General features: G+C 37.8%; 1 protein-coding gene and 1 long non-coding RNA gene across 4 annotated transcripts in view; one reads left to right on the top strand and one right to left on the bottom strand.

Annotated features, from left to right (window-relative positions):
- Positions 1-10: 10 nt before the first annotated feature.
- On the top strand, positions 11-18,798 carry LOC143217885 (poly(A)-specific ribonuclease PARN). 3 transcript variants are annotated; one of them, XM_076442563.1, is made up of 13 exons: positions 58-307; positions 715-837; positions 1,692-1,905; positions 2,010-2,285; positions 2,351-2,633; positions 2,691-2,812; positions 2,884-3,110; positions 3,182-3,251; positions 3,326-3,381; positions 3,468-3,554; positions 3,792-3,984; positions 13,726-13,814; positions 15,666-18,798. In XM_076442563.1, the coding sequence occupies exons 2-13, from the start codon at positions 819-821 to the stop codon at positions 15,758-15,760; spliced, it is 1,731 nt and encodes a 576-aa protein (XP_076298678.1). In that variant the 5' UTR covers positions 58-307; positions 715-818; the 3' UTR covers positions 15,761-18,798. The 3 variants fall into 3 exon arrangements, with proteins under 3 accessions (XP_076298676.1, XP_076298678.1, XP_076298677.1); XM_076442561.1 differs by lacking the exon at positions 15,666-18,798 and having other exon boundaries at positions 11-307; positions 13,726-15,638; XM_076442562.1 differs by lacking the exons at positions 58-307; positions 15,666-18,798 and adding an exon at positions 341-630 and having other exon boundaries at positions 13,726-15,638.
- Positions 16,576-23,015, bottom strand: part of LOC143217890 (uncharacterized) — a 151,734-nt gene continuing 145,294 nt past the window's right edge. The window contains exon 6 of the long non-coding RNA XR_013010931.1: positions 16,576-21,374. This is a non-coding gene — a long non-coding RNA (uncharacterized LOC143217890). The remainder of the gene's footprint in view (positions 21,375-23,015) is intronic.

The raw sequence follows: 23,015 nt of genomic DNA on the forward strand, positions 1-23,015 counted from the left end.
TAGCGTATCTACAATGACGCAGCCGAGCGGCCAGGGTCCTGATGCCTTGAGGCAGTTATATTGGCGGGAATGTACCAGTGTTATTAGCGAGACGACTGATGGACGAGAGACGTGACGCTGAACGTTAATATTTTATTATACAATGGCAGTTAATAGTGAAGAAAGACTTTTTAAAAGTCTGTGGGGTGCTCAAGCTATCCGATTTCATCGAAATAGTTACGTTACTGAGGCTGAAATTGCCACGCATGCACGAGTTACGGTTGGTTCAATCGGAACACTGGCCTGGATTCCAGCACAACTCACGATGGTAAGCAACAGCTGAATTCTCGTTCCGTGCGCAATCCATTTTGTGTCCAATTCTACATGTGCGCAATTCGTATTCTGTAGTGTGCAATCACGCTGTGCGCCAAACAGCCGTGTGCGCAAAAGAGCTGTGTCCAAACACCGACGACACCGATGAGATATAGATATTCGTATATCTCGTCGGTGGTCCATGTTTAGCGTGCGCCATCTCGTCGTGCGTGATCGTATTGTGCGCCATCGAAGGCCTCTCTATATTATATATATATATCAGTGGTTTTATGTCTCATCCACTAATCTCACAATTTTAATTCGTAGAATTCCCTTTAGGTGCGTGTCACTCGCAGCCTCGCAGGACTATTTTCACCCAACATTAGTTTTCTTCTATAAATATTGATCTAAGTTTTATTTCAGTTCTGGGTAGGACAGGAACCAGTAGGAACTCAAGTGGAACTCAGTCCAATTCAGTCATGTTTGCTGCAGTTTGATTGTGAATAAACAATTGACGAGGTTAAGAAATGGAAGTGACACGATTGAGTGAGTAATCGGATAAATCAGTGCAATACAATTCATACTCTTAACCCTTTCAGCCATAGCTTCACAATGTGCTAATACCCTGTCTTTCTGTGATCAATTTCTGCGAAGTTTTGTCCATATATTTGTCTTTTTTCGTTTAAATATGTAACAAGTTCAATAACAAATATAAAAATAAATACTATACTGTCTATTCCACGTGTTTCATGAATCCTGTTTCCTTCAATTTTCAAATAACTTCATCTTCTTTGACTTATTATGAATTCTTATTTCTGAGAGTTCTAATTACAAAACAACTATCTTTACGAATTCATTTCATATAAATGTATTATAACGTATATTTTAAAGATACTTATTTATTTACTTCTATAGAGAAATAAGTTTTTATGTTATTTTCATTTCCTTTAAGGTTATGATCGTGTCATTGTGAATATTTGTAAATATCTGTTTGTTTATTTAAAGATTATTCTTGAAAGCCTAATTATTTTTATGAAAAATTTCGTATATAATTTGGTTACAATATATTTAAATGAATACCTATTTAATAGTTTAGGAACGTGTGTTTTACGTTCTACTTTCATGTCGTTTTAGGTTATGGTCGTCACAACATAAACAAACATGTAAAACAATTATTAAAAACAGTTATTACAATGAACAAAGTGATTATATTGGATTCATGAATACTTATAGGCACTATATTATTGTCCAAGGCAGGTTGTGATAATTGTTAATAAACATTTTTTCACCGGAAGAGGTTATGGACAGTTTTTTCTTGATGTATATGTAAATAAATAGTAAATAGTTTGTCACAATGTCTTCATTCAAATTTTCTATACCTATTGTAAAATCTTGTTCAGATTTTCAGGAGGTCCTCTCAGAATTGGACGATGTCATAAAAGATGCATCGTTTCTTGCAATAGACGGGGAATTCACAGGACTTAATTCGGGTCCTGACGCTGGTGCCTTCGATGTACCTGCACAGTATTATGCAAAATTACGGGCAGGTTCAATGGATTTCCTTCTTGTACAATTTGGCCTGTCTGTTTTTACATTTGATACAGATACACGCAAGTATGTTGTGCTTTATTTTAATTTTTCTTTTGTCGACTAAATATAGTATTATTATGACTATGTTGCGTTATCTATTACTATTCAGATGCAATATTTCTTTAAAGGTACAGTCAACGATCATATAACTTCTATATTTTCCCACGGCCTCTGAATCTCACAGCTCCGGACTCAAGGTTCATGTGTCAAGCATCTTCTATAGCATTTCTGTCTGCTCAAGACTTTGACTTCAACAAATTATTCAAACTGGGCATTCCTTATCTGACAACGAGTGATGAGGAGAAGTTAGTGAAGCGGCTAGAAGAGAGGCAGAAAGCAAGAGATGAAGTTCCAGAGTTGATTTCCATTTCGGACGAAGATAAACCTCAGATCACAGAAATTTGGTGAACCGATCAGCAGCATTGTTTACTCTGTTTTTGGAATGATGTTTAACTGTGAATTATTCCAGCTCGAGAATAGACAAGTTCATAGCTTCTGATGCAGAAGAACTGACGATAGACAAGTGCAATGCATATATAAGGAAGTTAATACATCAAGAAGTGAGAGTGAGATGGCCAAACAAACTGAGAGTGGAGAATAGAATGGGCTGTTTGGGGCACAGTCTCTTAATACAAAGATCAGGGACTAAGAAAGAAGAGGAGCAGAAGGAGGTAGAGAGGAGAGACACGGAAAAGTTGGAGATCAAGGAAGCTGTTGGCTTGAGTGCGCTCATGAAGAAAATTGCTGACTCTGTACGTTGATTGCTGAGCATTTAGTTAATCAAAATAATGATGTACTCTTTCTTCTAGGGGAAATTGATAGTTGGGCATAATATGCTATTAGACATCTGTCATATTGTGCACAAGTTCTTTGGACCATTACCAGAAAGTTACTTGGAATTTAAGTCTCTCGTACATAGCTTGTTTCCTAGGTAACGTTTGAAAACATTAACACGTTAATTATCAAACGAGTAATTAATAATCGTACAATTTCTTATGTTAGGATTTTAGACACAAAAGTGCTTTGTCAGTCGCAGCAGTTTAAAGAGAGCGTATCATCGTCGAATTTGAATGTATTACTGGAAAGAGTTAGCAAATCTCCATTTGAAATTCCGGAAATAGAATCTATCGAGGGTAGAAGTTATTCCACATTGGCTGAGAAATGTCATGAAGCTGGTTACGATGCTTATATCACTGGAATATGCTTTATTGCATTGTGTAATTACCTAGGTTAGTAATTATAGTTTCAGGAAGTACTGTAAACATTTTTTTTGTGTATACAGTGAATGAACTCGTTGCAGGTCGTTTACAGAAACCGGAAGTGCCCATAGTTCTTGCAGATTCACCTCTTCTCAATCCATTTTTGGACAAGTGAGTTTCATTTTGCAAAATGATTATCGATTGGGCAATGTTACTTCTACTCACAGTGTGCAATTTTGTTCTAGGCTTCTTATAGCAAGGTTAAAAGACTATCCTTATGTCAGCTTAATAGGAAAAGATCGTAAGTCTCTTTTACATAATTCCCTCTGCTTTCAAATTAAATGCATTGCCAATTTGTTAATAATGTTAAATTTCCCTTGCCTGTAGCAAATCCTAGCAGAGATCACGTATTCCATTTAACATTCCCAAAGGAGTGGAAGTATGGTGACATTTCACAACTGTTTAGCCCTTTTGGTAAGCTGTATTTTTAATATGGTTATCGCAGAGTATCTTCTTATTTTTCAAGAGATCAATATTATATTTCTTCTTTTCATTTACTCAATCCTCATACGTTCCTCAAGGTAAAATTTCACCCGTTCTCTTTTTTTAGTGAAAGCTTTAGCGTCTTTTATGCAATTGTAGAAGCGTATGAGGACGTAATATGCAACGAATATAACGTACCTATAAAATATATTCTTATTTCTGCTACAGGTGGTGTGTACGTGTCATGGTTGTCTGATACGACCGCATACGTAGCATTGAATCGTCGAGAGCAGCACAAATCGGCGGTGAAAAGTCTATATAAAAAAGCTGGATTATACAAAATACAGAAGTATGCTGAGCACCAGGCATCGTTGGAGAACGTCGACAGGGCAGAACGTAAAAGAAAATTATCTTCCACCGAGTGAGTCCTTCTTATATTTTTACACTTCCAACAAGCACAGATTCAAAGTGTACAGACTCAAAAACAGTTACACTGCTGATGTACCGTTTAATACCTTATTGAGATCGAACGTTTCATGGGAAGTGCCAACCACCTACCTTCAAAAAGAGCGTAGTTATAGGAAAAAATCGGATTTTTGGTTCTTGGCCCATTTTCAATGCCTAATTAAAGTTAAACGAACTGCAAAAAAATCTATTGAAATGCATTCCAGACAATTTTCTCCATTTTTTAAATTGAACACCTTGAAAAAAATAAAAAATTTTCATCTTACAACTAAGATTTCCAACTAAAAAATTGGAAAAAATCTTCATTTTCTTCAAAATCTTAAAATTAATAACAATAAAAATCGTTTGTATTAGGTCGTTGAATTCTGATATTTTCCTATAACCTTCCGATGAAGATAAAGATTTGAAACATCTTTATTTTGAATAATTTTTGACCCCTCTATACGATTACAGTCTCTGCAGTAGCTCGAAGAGAAGGATAGAAGTGTCTAGCATGATCATGTGATGGAAGAGGGGCGGCGTTTCATACTGCGGACGGTTTCTTAGGGTTTCCTGTACACGGGGGATTTGCATAGGGTCGTAGAGCTTATTTTGAATTAATGCTTGTGACATTGGTTACACGCGTGGCTCGCCTCTTCCGTCTCGCCTCTCGTCTGCGATTTTTCTTCGTCCGCCAGCAGGGTCGCCAGTAAATCAGAGTCCGCGCCGCTGTTGGCGAGACCGTATTTGCCGATCGGTTCAAACGGATATCGATAAACCAATCGACGCGCATTGAGAAATGATTTCTGAACGTTGATTAATGGACCCAACGGGCTCCTGAATGGCCCGCGGAAAAAATAGATTCCGTTAGACACGATCTCCTGGGGATGCGGCTGAAATACACGCCGATCGCAACTTCCGTAATTGTACAGGGTGTTCGGTCTTAATCTTTAAATGAAAATTACTCGAATACTATATGCTGTACTAAAAAATAGTTTAGATAAAAAGTGAGTGTGGTTTCGAGGGTGCCATTATCACCTTCAGCGAGATTGTTCAGGTTAATGCTCCTGGTCAAAGTTAGGAACAAGAAAATTTATGTTGCAGGAGAAATAGAAACGTGAGATGGGAAGCGTTTTTATTTCGAGTGGAAAGTATTCTGCCAGTGATGGCTGTCCCACGTGTTCGTTCTAACTGATTCATACGCGCGCATTTGCATTTCGGACGCGTCCCCGTCGAGCGACACGACACGTTATTCGAGGCACGTTGCATTATTCTAATCAAGAGCCTAATACCGGCACGCTTTTCGTTTTATTCGCATGTGGCCAGTGCGGCTCGTTTGTACCCGTAATGAGCGCGATTGGGCGCGCCTGTATGTCGCCGGACACGGGGTATGGACGGCCTCGAACCGTCCATGTGCTCAAACAAATGACCCGTTTCACTATTCCCGACTAAGAAACTCCTCCCATTGGTCACTTCAAATGTATTGAACATTTTGACTTACTTTTTACTTACCGACCACAGAATTGTTTGCAATTCTTTCTTCGTACAAATTTCAAAACGAAATTATTTATATTTTTATTATAATCTATTAAGTTAGCAGTAAGTTTGCTAAATATCTACCCAATTTGAAAAGTCGTTTTGTAGCTCATTCCATTTCAATAAACCTTGGTGACTTTGAAATCTCCGCAACGTCTTGATCTACAAAAAAAAAAATGATTGTATTACTACGTCTCCTCCTCTATACCATGTAAGTTTTGTCTACATCATTTTTTCATACAAATAACGGAGATGTTCAAGGTGGATATAGTTATTGCTCCACCCTGTATAAGAATCTGTAAATAAAATTCCACAGATCTCCGAAGAGATAAAACGGTTGAATTTAGATTTTTTCGGTTTTCGAGCAACGCGAGCGAGCTTTATGATTTGCCAGGGTACATAATGAACACGCCATGGCACGCGTGTATCCGTTACGGGGGCCTCGCGTGTGCGTGTTCACGGTGCCCCATACGCCCCATAAGCATATATCACTTGGCCGTACCAATACATCATTCGGCGAACGCGCGCCAACACCATCGCGGAGTGCTTCTGTGTCGCATGTGACTTTTATCTGAAGCTGTGTGTTGTGTACTTGCTGCACCACCCTCCCTGCCCCTCCCACCGTTCCTCCCCCATGCGCATAAAGTGCACAAAGCTTCTTTATTCCTTTCGAGCGGAGCTTTCGTGTCACGCGGAAACTCCTCGCGCGGAGCAGTAATTTATCGGCGATACTCGCTCGCGTGCAGTCATTCACGGTGAAAATCCTACGGGACGGATCCAGAGAGTGTTGACTCGGTTCGAGGATAACGATTTTTCCCGGACGTGTTGTTTATGCTCCTCGGGAGGATGGTTTAGTATTGCTTCGGATCCCGAAAGTATTTGTGTCTTCTGCCAGAGGACGCTCGGAAATCACCAGTTTTTAATTTTTTTTTTGAACTATGTACCCCACTTTATAAAATCGAAAGAATTATATGTTAATTCTACAGGAAATCGGCATTTCGAAATTCTTTTTATTTCTCAAAATTCGGTCTCAAGGTTAAATATTCCGAAAAAATTCATAGATGTGCATTCTACTAGCTGCAACATACTTGATTTTTTTCAGAATTTTCAATTGGAGAGAATAAGAGAAAAACTTGATTTTCTTCGTCATCCCATTACTAATCCCCATGTCGACATATAGGGTTGACTTTCTTCGCGGATAACCTATCGAATACCTTATAGAAAATTCAATAGAAAATCGTAGGACTTACTTTGCACATTTTTTTCTATCGACCACGTTGCTGCCGAATGAAAAGATATTTAATAACAGAGCTCTCGACCGTAAATCCGCGTGTCCCCGTTCTACGACCGTGTTCAATCAATTTAACGGGCAGTAAAAAGGTTTATGTTTGCCACAATGTTCTGCGCATCGATAAATGAAATTTTATAGCAACCGAGCGGCATAAACTGTCCGGCGATAATTAATGGTTAACTAATACGTCGAGGTGACAATAAATAACGTTTAATAAGTTGTACGTGTGATTTCGTCGGTGCATGGCGAGTGTCGGGCGATCCAGATGACGGTACCGCGGCGGGTTAATGCACCTCCGACTGATATTAATAGCTTAATGCGGTGCCGCGGTGATCTGCATCGTAAATCGTCATTACTTGCCGCGAATTACTTCGATTCGCGGTCTGCTCGCTGCGAATCACCGAGGTTAGTTACGCGGCCAGATATGCAAAGCAACCGGCCCTCTTCGTTGCCGACGTTCCTCGCGCGGTGCGACAGATAAGAAATCCCGCTTGAAAAGTTTTAATTACGGCCTAGACACACGCATAACACACCGAGATGTTTCTATCGAGCGCTAATGCACGCGCCCCACTATCTCCGTTTTTCTCATAAATCATCGATGCGAAAAATCGGCCGGATGTGCTTGCTACCCCTCGCCGCGCCATTTTCTCTATAGTGATTAGAGCGTGTTTAGGTAAATATTACGTTCAGGAGGGACAGCTCGGATGACCTTGACCTTGACGTATATCGTCAAGGTCACCCTTCTGAGTGAAAGTTGTATATAGGATTTGTCATCTATTAAAATTATTTAGGGAAGAAATAACATTCTGTTTGATTTCTATTCCTCGCAATCAATACAGACAATTTTTATTTTGCATAAAGATCCGCAGTCTACTGATTAATAAACGACTTCATTTTTTGACCGCAATTATGACAACCGTCGTCCCATGTTTCTCAGAACATACTCTACAAACAAATATATAAAAAAATCACACATGTACTCGAAATATCGTTAAACATTTGTGCAAAATCCCAATGAGAAAGGGTCGATAGTTTTTCTCGTAAAAAATGTCTGAATATGCAAAAACGGCGTCAAAAACCAAACACCTCCGTGTATTCATTCACTGAACAGGCCACGCCTTACTAGTTTCGATAGTATAGGTACAAAAAACTGGGATTAAGAAAAGGTGTTCGATAATTTTCACAAAAGAACCTGCGATAAGAGATCTTAGAGATCCGGAGCGCATTAATAGCCGCCACTGTCTTAATAATCATATTTGAAGCTGAGCTAAAAGAGAGCTAAACGGAGCGGAGTGCAGAGCGCGCGGCGCAATAAAACAGACAACGCGAAAAGGGGTAGCTGTCTCTATCCAAAACAACATAGGACGCTCTCGGCGAAAATTGCTCGGTAATAACGTCTGGACGCAGGTGAACGACGATACACGGAGGCCATTACACGATTTTTCCGCAATAAGCTATTTCGATTTACCGCGGGCGCGTTTGAATCTTAATCTTTTTCCAATTTGCTGGCGCTACAGAAGGCGTTCGCCTCGATCGCTCCTCGAACCCGCCGTTGCTCGTTTCCGAGGCAGGTAATTACGCGAATGGTCAAGCACGGTAACCTGTTTCACAGCAATTAATATACACGTACGAAGAAGGGACAGTTCTCTGCTCCCCAACCCCGCCTCTCCTCTTACCACCTCGCCGAATGGGCGTTGTAATAAAACGCGCTGCCGTGGACGACAGATATCGAAATTTATTGGACAGTTACGGAAATATACGGTTCGTAATTAATACGGGAGTTTTATTGCCCGGAAAAATACAGAGTGTCGATGGGATCATAAATGTCAATGTTATGATTGAGTTAATCGTCGAGATTAACAGACTCGTTCAACGTTTTCGTTGAACTGCGTTGCTACAGTTTGAAATAGTTCTACAGTGGTGGTCAAAGAAATTTTCCATTGGAATTTCTGTGTATTGGTATTAATAACTTTAGCAGTACATGGTTTCACAAATCTTGATCAGATTCATCTGATCGGGTGCGTGTTCGTTGTCGAATAAAATGGAGTACATAAATCTCATTTACTACATTTTCATTTTTGTTCACGTATAGAGATTCTGTAAAGAGAACATTCTTTTGGGGAACATTAAACAACATTTTAGCTTTAGTTTCATATTTTGTTTTATCACATAAAACTACAAAATGTTGGAGTTGTGTATTTTTTTATTCATTATTTTATAATCTAGTTCTAATCTAATTCTATATAATAAAATAATTATATTTTATATTCATTATTTATCTCCATGTAAAATAATAAAGAATAAAAAATTGTATCAACTTAAATAATCGTTGATTATCTTCAATGTAGCGTAATTAATTTTTGTTTCGGTGAGAACGATATTTTTGTTTTGAACAGTAATTTTCTTACTTTTTAAAATGACTATTCTATATATGGAATATATTTTTCTTTTCTTTATATTAAGAGCAGTAGAGCCGTATGTTTTGCACTTTTTGGACCTAGAGAACGCTTGCATTCCTAAATTCTGTCCCGGTTAGAGATTGGATAATATTATCAGATACCATGGTAATGTTTACGGTGTAAAAAAGGCGAGGCTAGCAGGAGGCAGTAGATTTCCATGCATAATGCAAATACTTTCGTGCAAGCAGTATGCTGAACACAGCTGCTGTATCTGGATTATACCTTAGGCATCGCGGCTATAATGAGTTTAACATGCTTTAGGACTTTTCGTTCTTATTGCTGCTTCTTTTCTCCTTTCACAGTTTCTTTTCTTTTCTTTTTTTTCTTTCCACAATCGCTGTGCACATTCTCCTGTTTATCGTTTCACCCCCAGTTTGTTGCAAAACGACTGTTCCATTTTTCGCAAACCGAGGGTCTGTTTGCACAGGATAATTCGAATATGAAAAAATACTGATGGAGATCATTTGCTACTATACAATTATTTTTGTATTCTCTATTTTTCGCGCCGTTACCCGTCCATTCATTTTCCAAAACATTATGCAGCAAGATGAGTAGTAATTATTTTTAATATTCTGTTATCCGAGCATTTATGTCTCTCTATTAGTTCCGATAATGGGGACTGTACTTTCATTAGGGAGGAGTTTATGACATTAAATTGTTGGTGTTCTATTTTTTTTTGTGAAATACAAACTTTCAGTTTTTGTCTATTTGCACTTGGTAACATACACGAGAACTTATACATATATACATATATATATATAAATTTTCATGATCATTATCTAGTAAGTTTATTGCTTATTAAATTGAAAAATCGACATTGAAATTATTAATTAGCCCTTTGCACTCGACAAATTGCTATAACATTATTCAAGATATTTTCTACATTCCAAAGTTTGTTTGTATGCAATGATTAAACATTTGAGTGCCATATGAATTCTAAAATTAGAATATATTTCGAATATTGAATAGTTAATAATCACAATTACGTATTTTATTTGAATGGGATTATTTAATACATTAAATTGGTATAAGTTTGTAGTGCATTATCATAATAATAAAAATAAGTAGATAGATAAATAAGAGAATTAAGTTGAAATAGTTTTGAGTGTTAATACTGATCTATAAAAATTATTAGGAAAATTTTTAATTGATTTAAGCTCCTCGGGGTTATATTTCTCAAAACTGCAGATGATTGCAGCAGAGTGCATCGTGCACGATTCCAAGTTCATCCCATAAGCGTCTAGCCGTTCATCTCTGCCGTTTGCAGAGCGCGAGGCGCAGCAGTAGGAACGCAAAAGGATATCTACTTTCTGAATAATTATCGGAATGTCCCGGAATAATTCGTGCTACCGTCGCATTGAATCCCTTATTATTTAATGCTCTCGCAGAAGTTCGCGCACACATTTATCCTGCACGAAGTTCAAGGCTCCGCCAGAGCGCGCTCGCGCAAAATGCAATAAAACCACGGGGCTCTCGCTCCGTTTGTAGTTATAATGCAGTTACTATTCCGTAGAATGACGAGAGTTACGAGCGTAGTAATTGGTCGGCGCGTGGGCGTCTCATTAATACCGTGTTGCCGGCGTGTCTGACCCGCGTGTCTTATGTTGGCTTGACAATGTGTGCGTCGGGAATGCGTGAATGAATTTCTCGATGCTAACGGTACCGACCGTTTTTTCCCTCGAACTGAACGAAGTTCCAAAACACGGTTTGATTCCATCAGATTAATTCTTCAGTTTCAGAATTCAGATTTTTTTTCTGCTTCAGCCGAACAAGCTAGACGAATGATTCTTACGTGGAAAAATTCTCGGGACTCTCACAAATATCAGGGTATTTTTTTTATAACATTATAAACGTTTAAACATGTGTAAAAAATGTTTAATGTCGAAAGGATATCTATTTTGAGCGAGGGGTGCGAATACAATGTGTGGCCGAACGAGTGGTGTGACATGGAGGGTTGTGAAACTGACAGGGGATGGTTCTACATGCAAAATTAAGTCGAAAGAAAAGAATAACATTTTTTGATTTGAGGCTTCGTTTTCGAGAAAAATGAGTTTGAAAATGCAGCGACTACGTATGCTAGTCAGAGTGGGCGAAAATTTTATTTAGTGGGTTTTAAACCTACTTCATTCGAAATTTTATTTCAATAAAATTTTTCCCCAACTCTGGTGCTAGCAGGTACGAATCGTCTGACGCGTCTGACCATGGCCAACCAATTCTACTTCCTGCATATACTAAAGTACGCGAACCGAATGGATCTTTACTTGATTGTCTCGAAAACGACTCGTCAGAGGAAAAAATCTTATTCCCTTTTTTTTACATTTAGAATCATCCCCTGTCGGTTGCACCACCCTCCAAGTCACACCCTGTGTGAATATGTATACATATTTATTCTATGTATGTCCGCATTTATTTTAATGCTTCAATATACATATTGTATTGGGCAGCGTTATATGCGACATAGGACCAGTTTAATTGTCACCATTTTCATAAATTAAAGGAATAGTTTAACAAGAAATTCTACATTTAATCAACATCTTCATAAAAATTAAACATATGATACGGAGCTACGAGTTGGGAAATTACGAGTTTACCGATTTTAATCCTGCGACTTATCCTATCAGCATATACAGGGTGTCTCCTTTAACTTCACCAACCCTAATAAAAAATGTTTGGAGAGAAAGTTATCGGTTATGGAAGGGGGCAAGAAGTCTGCTGTGGCGAAGGTCATCTCAAGGTCGTATTTTTCTAGATCTCGCGAAAAGTAATATTTAAATAAATGGAATGACTTACCTTTAGTCCTTGAAAATTGGTGCAATTATACAGTACAGTGTAGTAACGGGTTGTTTCTACAGTAAAAATCGTTTTCCCTATTTCTGTAGAAGCGGCGAGAACTTCCGACCTCTCCGAATCAATTGTAGTAACAATACGCCGCGTCACGCAATAAATCTTGGCGGTGCGGTGGTGTAAACCGCGTGTACCTATTACATCAGCGTATAAACTCGCGCGCGTCCATGTATACGTACATATTATTCCGTGTAGAGTTCCTGGGGGCTTGTGTGCGCGTACACAATAACGGGAATTAATCGAACACGGTCGAATACTGGCTCGACGCTCGGCTCCCTTCAAAAATGCCTATACACGGCCCGGATACTACTCATAAACCAGCGGAAAAAAACGAGATCAATTGCCTTCGGCCCGTACACTACCGGCCGGTAACAGTACGAGGAATTTATTCGGTGCACGTGTCGAAGCTTGCTGCGGAAATGTTGCCCCGATGTAGTCACAACTTATGAATATGCAGCATTACGTGCGTGCATGCAGAATGCACGTGTGTACATCCTCGTTAAGTGCCGCTCCGATCAAGAATGCCCTTTCGATCGACGATTTTCTCCTATCGGGGCCTCCGAGCCTTTCACAAAACGTCAACGACCTCGCCTATTTTATCGCTAAAAGTGCCATTATTCACCGTGGCTCTCGTCAATCCTTAATTAACTATAACCGAACACCGGGCGCCGTCAATCTTGCCATTATTCATCTCAGCCAATTACGATTTTTCAACCGGATTCTGCCACGGTTTCGAGGGATCTAGCAGACTAAGAATGGTCCAGCGGCCCCACCCACCAATTTTATTGATATTGTGTGGAAGACAATGAAAAATAAAATTTTAAGTCGCTAACCCTTCATATAAGGATGACACGAGGGTAAATACCCTTAACTGTATCATTTTTTTTCTCGCTTGTTAATTAAGATATTCAGATTTTTAAAAAAATACTCGAACTTACCTCCTTCATATCATACATATTTTTTTATTCGACGCCACTCAGCAGCGGCAGCTGGCTGTCGGCCGTCGGTCGATGCAGAACGTAAGCTAACGACTTACCTTTAATCAACTCAGAATAATATCATATAGCACCTTTTTGGATTTATCTCACAATCAGACCTGCTATTATTTTCTAAAGAAAAAAATATAGTATTCCATTTTTAAAAAATTACTATTATTATTATTATTATTATTATTATTATGGTCCACCAATAATAGATTGCAAGCTATAGGAGCTAAGTGAAAATTTATTTTCTTCATTAATGATTTTTGTATGTCAAAAAGAGTATATCGGTATTGTTAAACTCTTTTAATCTTTTTCCTGTTTTGAATTACACCTACTCATTTTTGTCATAAATGCATAAAATCCGCAGTCTAGTTATTAATTTTCTTTAAACCGAGAAGAAATTCTATTTTGGTTTTGTTAATGTACAGTTATTGGAGAACATGTAGGCATACAATAGATGTAAGTTTCTCCATTTTCAGGAAACTACGAACTACAAAGAAAGTTCTAATCACTGAAACCGTAAAATAAATCGTAGGGCAAGGGGTTAAAGCGAAGTGAAACGGGTGAATATGATCTGAATGGAGTGTTATTTTCTATTGTTACAGGCCAATCGCAAGGAAACCCGAAGAGAACTCGGTGCCAAAGACTGGTGGAAAGGCAACGGAAGCTGATGACGGCTGGGAGGTGGCCCGAGGTAACGAATTCACATTATCAGCAGACACCATCATCCCTTGCGAATATCTCGAGCGCTTGAAAGCCATCGTCATGAAGACCCGTGGCGACGACCACGAGGCAATTCAGTCTCTCTTTTCTCAAATTAATCTCAACCAGCAGGTCGACGCAAAGAGTAATCGCTCGAACCACGACAACCGTAAAAAACTCGACTCGAAAGACACTGTAAATTCGAAAAATTCGAAAAACCTCAAGAAAAAACGTGGCTCCAATTCAAATAATCTCGATCAACGAACTGATTCGTCGGTTGACACTAAATCCAAACCAACAGGGTCCCCGAAAGCCATGAATTCAGTAAAAGATGTTTCCCCCGCGCTCTTGACTAACCAAAATGCGAAAAAGAACTCTAAGAAACTCGCAAAAATGAAAGTCGCGGATCCTAGCAAGCAGCAGGACAAAGCAGAGCCTGTGACAGAACAGAGAGAGGATTGTTCGAACGGTTATAAGTCGAAACAGTCCGATAAAAATTCGGAGAATTATGTCAAAAGTGTGAACGTTGTGGATAAAAATCCAAATGTGTTCATAGTGTTCGCGACGATATTAATCTTTCTTTATTATATTCTTATTATTAGGACGTAACCGAATGCGGCACAATGGTTCGGCGATCGAAAATTAATTAACTGAGGTGTTGAATTAATTTTAAATGATTTGTCCATACCAATTTCGTGTTTTAGTAACCAATGACAATATTCGTACATTTTGATACCCTGCACACCAATTTGAAAATCAGTTCTCTCTGACAATCGCAAAATTCCGTGTTTTCAAGAAATCTAATTACGAAGGAGGCAAAAGAAAAATCGAATTTTAATCTGGAACAATTTTTGATTTGGTTTTGTACGTAAAACAGAATATTCTCAGCCCTGACTTTTTGCTTTAAATTATATGTATTTCTTAAAAACTGAAGACGGTGGAGGGAAACAATTTTTGAGTATGTATTTAGTGTATCAAAGTATATGAAAATCGCATACTGTTATCGAGATACAAAATTGAGTTAGACGGTGTAACCACATTAATTTTGAAACAATAGTGGTCAGAAATTATAATATTCTGAGGAATAGAAGTCGACGACTACATTTGAACGTCAGAACCATGAAATTTGTTTCTCATTTGTTTCTTAAAAAAACAGTTCGCTGAAGACAGTGAATTTTTTTGATAACGGAAGACGTTTTTGCAACACTTCGTGTTAATTTGTCCTTAGCTGATCGAAAGATTCAGAAAACGATAAAGGAGGGGATAATCAATCTGTATTTGTAATAAGAAAAATTTGTCTGATTCATCTAAAAAAAAAATGGAAGAATGCTCTCTGAAGGTTATGGGAAACCTTGACCACCATTGTTTTAAAACTAATTGCAAGACGAATGACAAATTTGAGAGGTGAGAATTTTATCGAACGTTGGGAAGTATTAATAGAGGTATTAATAGGAAATATTACATACAGATTTAGTTTTTTAAATAAATTGAAAAACGTTCGCAAAAATCGGCTTATTTCACGTGTCCCTTTCACCTTGACCACTTGCTAAACATTTTCCTATACTCCCAATTCAACAGTGAACTGTATCATTGCATAAAGCACCGTAGAATATTATTGTGCAAGTTGCGTTCATTTTTCAAAAACGACGTTCTTGAAAATTACAAATCGAAAATGTCTCAGAACTACTCGCTCGAAGTGCTACGAGTACAATAGTCAGAAATTGCTGAGCAATCTGTTTTCATTTTTTGTGTGATTCGGTTTAATTTACATTGGTTAGAGTTAACTAATAAATTTGAAGGGTTATGTCGTTGCGCATAAACCAATTTGTTGTTATATGTGCAGGTAAACGACGCCAGAAGCGGAAGGATCCGGTGGATGTCGACAATGGCCATGACCGTGCGAAGAAGAGGCCATTTACCGAGGCAATCTGGGACTAATTAAATCTGAAACAATTCTTCCAGTTGGTAACATTGTCCTCTGGAATGATAAACAAATTGCGAAGACAAAACGGCAACATTTTATTGTATTGCTTTTTACTTTGTGATCTCATAGCAACGTAGCTATTTTCCAACGAGAGTAGGGATTAATAAGTTGTGGATAAATCTTTCTAGTTGATAACATCGTCATTCGGCATGATAAACAAATTGCAAACTGCGAAAATAGAACTTCAACATTTTATTATAACGATTTTTACTTTTTTCTAACAAATAAATACACTGCCGTTCAAATATCTCGAAAACTCCAGTCAGAATTTAATGACACAGACTAGTAAAACTGATTAAACTATTCTCAAATTGTTTAATTCATTTCCTATAACTTCGGGATCAGGAAACTGAAAACATTAAAAAATTCAAACAGTGAAAAGTAACAATGATAAATATTGTCAGTATCAAATTTTTGCTATATCAAAACTAATTATTTTTAACGATTCTGAAATTATCTATGAATTTTTCCAAATATTGTAGAAAGATCTCGTGTATTCTTGTTAGAAATATAAATCTCTTGACTTATTAAACAATATTCCCTTAACGATAAAAGGAAATGAAATTTCAGAGTGGAATTGAACTTTTGAGAGACAGTGTACGCGTATGTAAATGAACAGTGGAGATAACTGGAACGTGTAGGTAGCACTAATTGGAGTAACGTTGCCATAAAATCGAAGGTGAAACAAAAGAAAGATTGAATTTGTGACAGTAGCACGATAACACGGTTTTTCATTGTAACTGAATAATTAGATCATCCATTCCAGTCGGCCTTTACGTCTCCATAAACAAAAAACCAAGCTCTGTAACAAGATCGTAGAAATGCAACCTCGTCTGACTGCAATTAAATGCATAGCTGCAGTTCTACGATATTTAACATTATAACCTGGAAAGTTTATAAACATATTTTTCCTATACGATGGGCCAGGTCCGCCATGTGAAATATTGATACAATAAAAGACTTGCTGCAAAGAATTATAGCATCATCATTGTCATTTTTCTAAACAAAATCAAAACCAAATATGTATATTTAATGATAACTCCTGCGATTAATTATTTAACTCGCCTTTTGGGGACTTTGAAACATTTTCAGAAGTCTTCAAACGCTGTCTATAAACAAAGGTTTTACGTAGTTAATGTGCTTACTTATACGTACATGAAATTATTATAGCAACACTGTGTTCTTGCTGACGTCGACAAGTGTTGGACATTTTTGAGGCTTAAAAGGGCATTGCATTTAGAAAAAAAAGGCACATGCCACATAGAAACCCCAACTCTGCCACAACAAACTCCGTAATCACCTCGTGTGATTCCATTCCCCTAATTAACTCATTTGTCGATACAATTTAATATTATCTTAAAATCTAGTTATTATTTGCAATTCATTTTCTTCCGAACGTGTGTAATTTATTATAAAGATAAAATTACACTATTTCATGATGCAAACTTTACGCGAACAATAAACAAAATGGTACATCAAATGTATAAAAGTTCTTAACCTCTTGCCGTATTTTGGACGGGCCAGATTCGTGATGAAGGTTTTTAACAAAGTCTAACAAATATTAATGTTACGCGTTTCATTTTAGATGAAATAAAATTTGATTCGTTTGTAATCAATAGACAGCGGATTTTATGCATTTATGACAAAAATGAGTACAATAATTTAGAACAGTAAAAACTGAAAACATTAGAAGAATTTAGAAATACTGTTATGTTATCCTCAATCTATTAAATACATTAGGAAAGAAAATCAATTTCTACTTCACTCCAGCTTGTTGCAATTCAGGCAGAAAATTTTTATTTTGCATAAGAATTAAAATAAATGTAGCCATACAGAAAATATACATTTTTTCTTCTCTTTTACGGCATTTTTCGGGACAAAGACGTTCTAATCAATGTAACTGTAAAAGAAAAGGTACGGCAAGGGGTTAAAGACGCTTAAATTTTCAGCATTTTGAAAAAAATGAGTCCAGTTTGCCACCTGCTAGATGTAATAATTTTTAAGAATATATTTTCAAGCTTTAGAATCAGTTCAGGATTATGGTTGTGCTATCTTTTTAACGAAATGATCACAATTCGAAATGTAGTCTGAGCGCATAGTCAGAACCGCAGAAACGTTCGCGGGACACGTTCTACAATCGAGCATAGTAACTCTTACGGGGGTTTATGTTCATCTAGCGCCAAGATAGTCGTGTCAGGAGCTAGGAGATCGGTGGTCGAGTTATCTATTGAGCGATTGATTATTTGTTGGTCCACAATAGGGGCGCACACGAAACACGATGACGAAGCGTATCCGAGTTCAATTCCTCTATGATCGGAAAGAAACGCTCGCGGAGACTGCATTATGCAGGCGAGCCAAGCTGTATCATTGTCCGGCGTCGCACTGCCAGACACCGTAAATCTCGCGGCCCATAGAACTCGAAGAAATCATTATGCTCCGACGCGATATATCGCGGCTAATATACCGCGACACTCCGTTTTAAGCCCTGCACCTATACGTAGTCGAACTTGGGTGAATTACGCTCGCGAGCCGGCAAAAGTGGAGCATAGAAATGTGACTTCTTTTCAAAACAGCACACTGAATCGAAATCATATTGACACACTTTTTTATTACCACGCTAAAATGGTGTGCCCAAAACTGTGCTAGTAAACTGATCTACCTTGGCAGAAAAACTGAAGTTGTCCATTTCTTATAACGTGTTTTTATTGTTTGCATAACTGCGTTTATACATCAATACGTTGGCCAGCCCGTTCACCTGATTTAAGTCCCCTTGACTTTTTTCTGTTGGGTTGTTTGAAATATAGAATTTATTCAAACCCCATAGATTCTGTCGAGAATCTGAGAGAAAGAATCATACTGGAATGTGCAGCAATAACTGCGGATAATTTAAACGCAGTTATGCAAACAATAAAAATACGTTACAAGAAATGTTTAGAATGTAATCGAGAAGCGTTTGAGCAGCTTCTTCAATAAAGACATTTTTTTGAAAATATCTCGAGATCTAATAATTTTTTGCCATGTGTACCCTAATCAGTTTTTACGTAGAATGAACAGAAGAATCGATCTGTGTAAAACACAATATGCATTTCTATTTAAAGAAATGATGCAATTGTTAATTGCACATGCACTGCTGCATCTAAAAAAAATTTAAAGACCTACAGATGTAGTTCTCTTCGAACCATTTATCTTTCTCCTTTAGCATTTTTTTATAAATGCAATAATAACGGAGTTATGACTTGTAACAATTGCGTGAATCACCCTGTATAAAGTCGTCACCGCGACCTAAGCCTCTCGTATTCAGTATAGTTGTATACCGTCCCCGACAGCGGTAACGCGAATGGTTTCCGGCTGAGAGGATCGTGCTCTCGAACGCAGCAGCACATGCTGTAACATCGTTCGCCTAGCGGGTGGTTGCAGTTAACTGGAGTACTTCAGAATTCCATAACCGAGTCTCTACTGCCTCTTTCGACTGCTTTGTAAATTCGATGTCTTCTAATACCGATCGTGTGCATAAAGATGGCGACACATATTAGCGCAAACTTTGCGTCATATTTAGGGTATGCACCCTACTGTATTAGGAAGTGCATTGTACGCCTATGTAAAAGACTAGAACTTTATTTCGTTCTGAAAGAATTAGTAACAATTTAGATACGAGAAGGAGTTAACCCCTTGCCGTACTTCGACGAGCCAGACTCGCGATGAAGGTTTTTAACAAAGTCAAACAAATAAGATAAAAAAAAAATTATAAACAAAAAAAGAAATAAAATTTGATTCGTTTGTAATCAATATTTAAGCATTCAAATAAATGTAGATGTAAATGTTTCTTTTCCCTTCTACCACTGTTTTGTGCATAAAGAGGTTCTAATCACTGTAACTGTAAAAGAAAAGGTACTGCAAGGGGTTAATTGACTTTTCAACATTTTTCAACTTTGGACGTTGCAAATGGCAGCTAGAAGGACGCACTTTATGTTAAAAATCGGACAAATCGATATCTTCGAAGAACATAATTTATACACACGTGTGTTCCCATCTCCTGGAAATAAAAAATAAAAAAATGGAAAACTCGTGTATAATTAACGATAAACGATCACCGATATGTCCGGAGAGGCGTATAATGCTCGGATACTGCTAGACCATCTGGTTTTTGTAGTCCATTCCACTCCTAGTTTCCGTTTAATGAACGCAACATAGATTACATTATAGTATTTATTTTTGTGCGCTTCTCCCGGCTGACTATGTTCGTTTTCCCGGAACGTCGTCGATCGTTAAGCGTCATCACGGACCGACAACCCCCTGAAAGAATATAGTTTGCTCGCCGATAACGGCATTAGTGCTGCGAAATCGCCGATAAGTTAAGCAGCAGACATGTTATTATGCACAGCATTCATTAACGCGCCCGAGATGAGAATAGATGTCGCGGGACCCGTTGGAGGAAGTCAACGTTTTCGGGTTTTTATAATTGATCGGTTTATCCGGTTATGCGAACTGAACTGATAAAAATACAGTGGGCAGTAAAAATTGTTTGATAGCGCAGGATCGTGCTCTCTCTCTCTCTCTCTCTCTCTCTCAACAGTTATATTATTACTTATTAATACTTGTTTGTTAGTAGCGTTTTAAATTAAAATTCAAAGATAAAATGAAGATATTCATTCAATTATTTCATGTTTTATATTTTTATATTTATAGATATTTAGTTAATAACATATTCGCCATTCTATTACCTGTTGCCATTTTTGAGGTGACTTTGTTCATCGACATTTATTAAAAACTTTTAGAAATAAATGTTTATGTGATTCACGTAAAGAATCTGTATTTTGCATAAAAATTTGCAGCATTGCCATAACTTCGACACTCATTAATTAATTTCCTAAAATTGTCTAAAAATGTCACGAAGTACATTGCTCACAGGTTCAACACTGCTATGTATGCGAAGAGCAAGATTTCCATTTTATTTCTATAAATGTGAACAATCTTCTAATAGTTGCAATACTGGTGTCAAATAGACCACTCACCTTAAAAAATTACAATCCTATTCAATCCGCAAATTACCACTGTTCGAAGCTGCTGCGAATGTCACGTGTTTCACTTTTGCAGAAGATCCAATTCTCCAAAGAACTAGACTCTGCACACTAAATTCTGTAACTGTCCACGTCTGGAGATGGGAGCAACCGTTGAAGTTAACGAGATCTTATGCTATACTTCTACTAGTGTCTTCAAACTTATACTGTATACCAGAGTCTTCAACCCAGAGATCAGGACTCCACTGACAGCTGAAAACCTCTGCAATTGTAATTGATTCGATGCTCCAATAATTCTCCGACGAAAACTGCATGCATGGCTCGATGCACACGATCCAAATCCATTGTCGGAACTGCATACGTGTAGCCGTTGGTCGGAGCGCGTGCTGAGGACAACTTGGGACTTAGCAGGCCAGTAGGATTCATATGCAGCCACCACAGGACCACTAAGGCCCAAATCACCCTCAGCTCTTGCTACTCCCTTTGCTCGCACTGGACTGGTTTCGCGTTTCGCGACACTCGTATTGTTAACCCTCTGTTGTCAATGTTCCTACAAGAAAGTATTAACTGAATTACTGGTGAATAATTTTCGAGTTCTGCCGACACCACTTGCACCTCTGGGGGCCATTCTTTCGCAGTTAGGGGAGCGCAGCAAGCCTAATACCTTGTTTATGCGAATTTTTATTTGTTATAAATAGACTCCGCATCTCATGCACTTATTTATGCGATTTAAAACAGTGAAAAGACTTTAATTAACACACTAGTCACGAAGATTTTAAACGAAGTCTAACAAATATGATTGTTACACGTTTCTTTTTAAATGAAATAAAATTTGATTCGCTTTTAATCAATATTTAAGCATTAAAATAAAGGTAGCAATACAAAGAGAGTATAAATTTTCTTTTCTCTTCTACGACATTTTTGGGGATAGAGACGTTCTAATCTCTGTAACTGTAAAGGAAATGATACGACAAGAGGCTAATTATTTTCACTAGATTAGAATTATTAGTGAAAAATATAGTCAGCTAATTAGGCTTTAATTACAGCGTCATCTTGAACAAGTGTAATAGTTAGACTGCGGATCTTTATGCAAATATAGGTTTTGAAAATTTTCAAAAAATGCTAGGATATAAGATACGACAGAATTTAATACGATTTTGATTTATTTCCGATCTAAATGGGCTACTACCACGGAAAATAAGATTTCATTTGATTCCAGTTTCTTAAAATTCGTTTACGGAAATTGCAAATTGCATAAATATCCGCAGTCTAGTAATAGTAGTAAATGGGCGCATATTCGTCCTGAGGAGCGTACGGGGATTAACAACCCTAAGTAGTGATGTTATCTAAAAATTTTGATTCGTCAACAAATTAAATATTCTAACCATCGAAATTGAAGAAAAATTCGATGTTGATCTAAAAATCTGTACACTAAAAACTTTTTCTAAAAAATTAAATATTCCATATCTAACCGTTGAAATCGAAAAACAATTAAATGTTACACTTGAAAAACCACAAGGGAACACTCGTAGAACCACGTTTTTTTTAGAAGTGCAATGGTGCACATCAAACAATAATTGTTGTATTTGTTGAAATTATTATATTTCAACAAATCTGTGCGCATTAAAACGACGAACGCGACCGTATGCATTAATACAATATAATTGCAATATTATAATAATTACATCGTTATGTCAATACGTCTAAATTCATCTTATGCCTATGTAAAGAAACATTTTTTTTTAAAAATCGAACATTTGGACATTTCCGCGCGGCACCTCAAAGTTCCTCGGCGTCTATCAGCGATTACAGTCTACCTACCGGGAGGCATGACGAAAGTTGCGGAGCAATAAAACGCGGCCGTGCCGCGTAGAACCGAAACCATGGAGAAAGATCCAATTAACCGACCGGTTAATAGTCGCGGAGTTACACGTCGATGAGGTGCATGGTTGCTCGGCTCAAGCCCCCGCCGAATACGAGCAACAATAAATAACAGTTCCGCGAGGCGATAAGATCAGGCCGGGGCTTTGAATTAATTGCCCGGCGAAGTGGAAACGCGCGGGGCCCAGTTGTTAGTTATTGCCGCCGATGGAAAAAAGTGTGAACGACAAATCAGCGGGCTCTGAGAACACGCGATCGCAACGTTCGCGTCGGTTCCCCCGGCTCTCCCGGGGATGGATACTAATTATTA

Source organism: Lasioglossum baleicum, chromosome 18 (assembly GCF_051020765.1).
Source record: "Lasioglossum baleicum chromosome 18, iyLasBale1, whole genome shotgun sequence".
In the NCBI taxonomy this organism is placed as follows: domain Eukaryota; kingdom Metazoa; phylum Arthropoda; class Insecta; order Hymenoptera; family Halictidae; genus Lasioglossum; species Lasioglossum baleicum.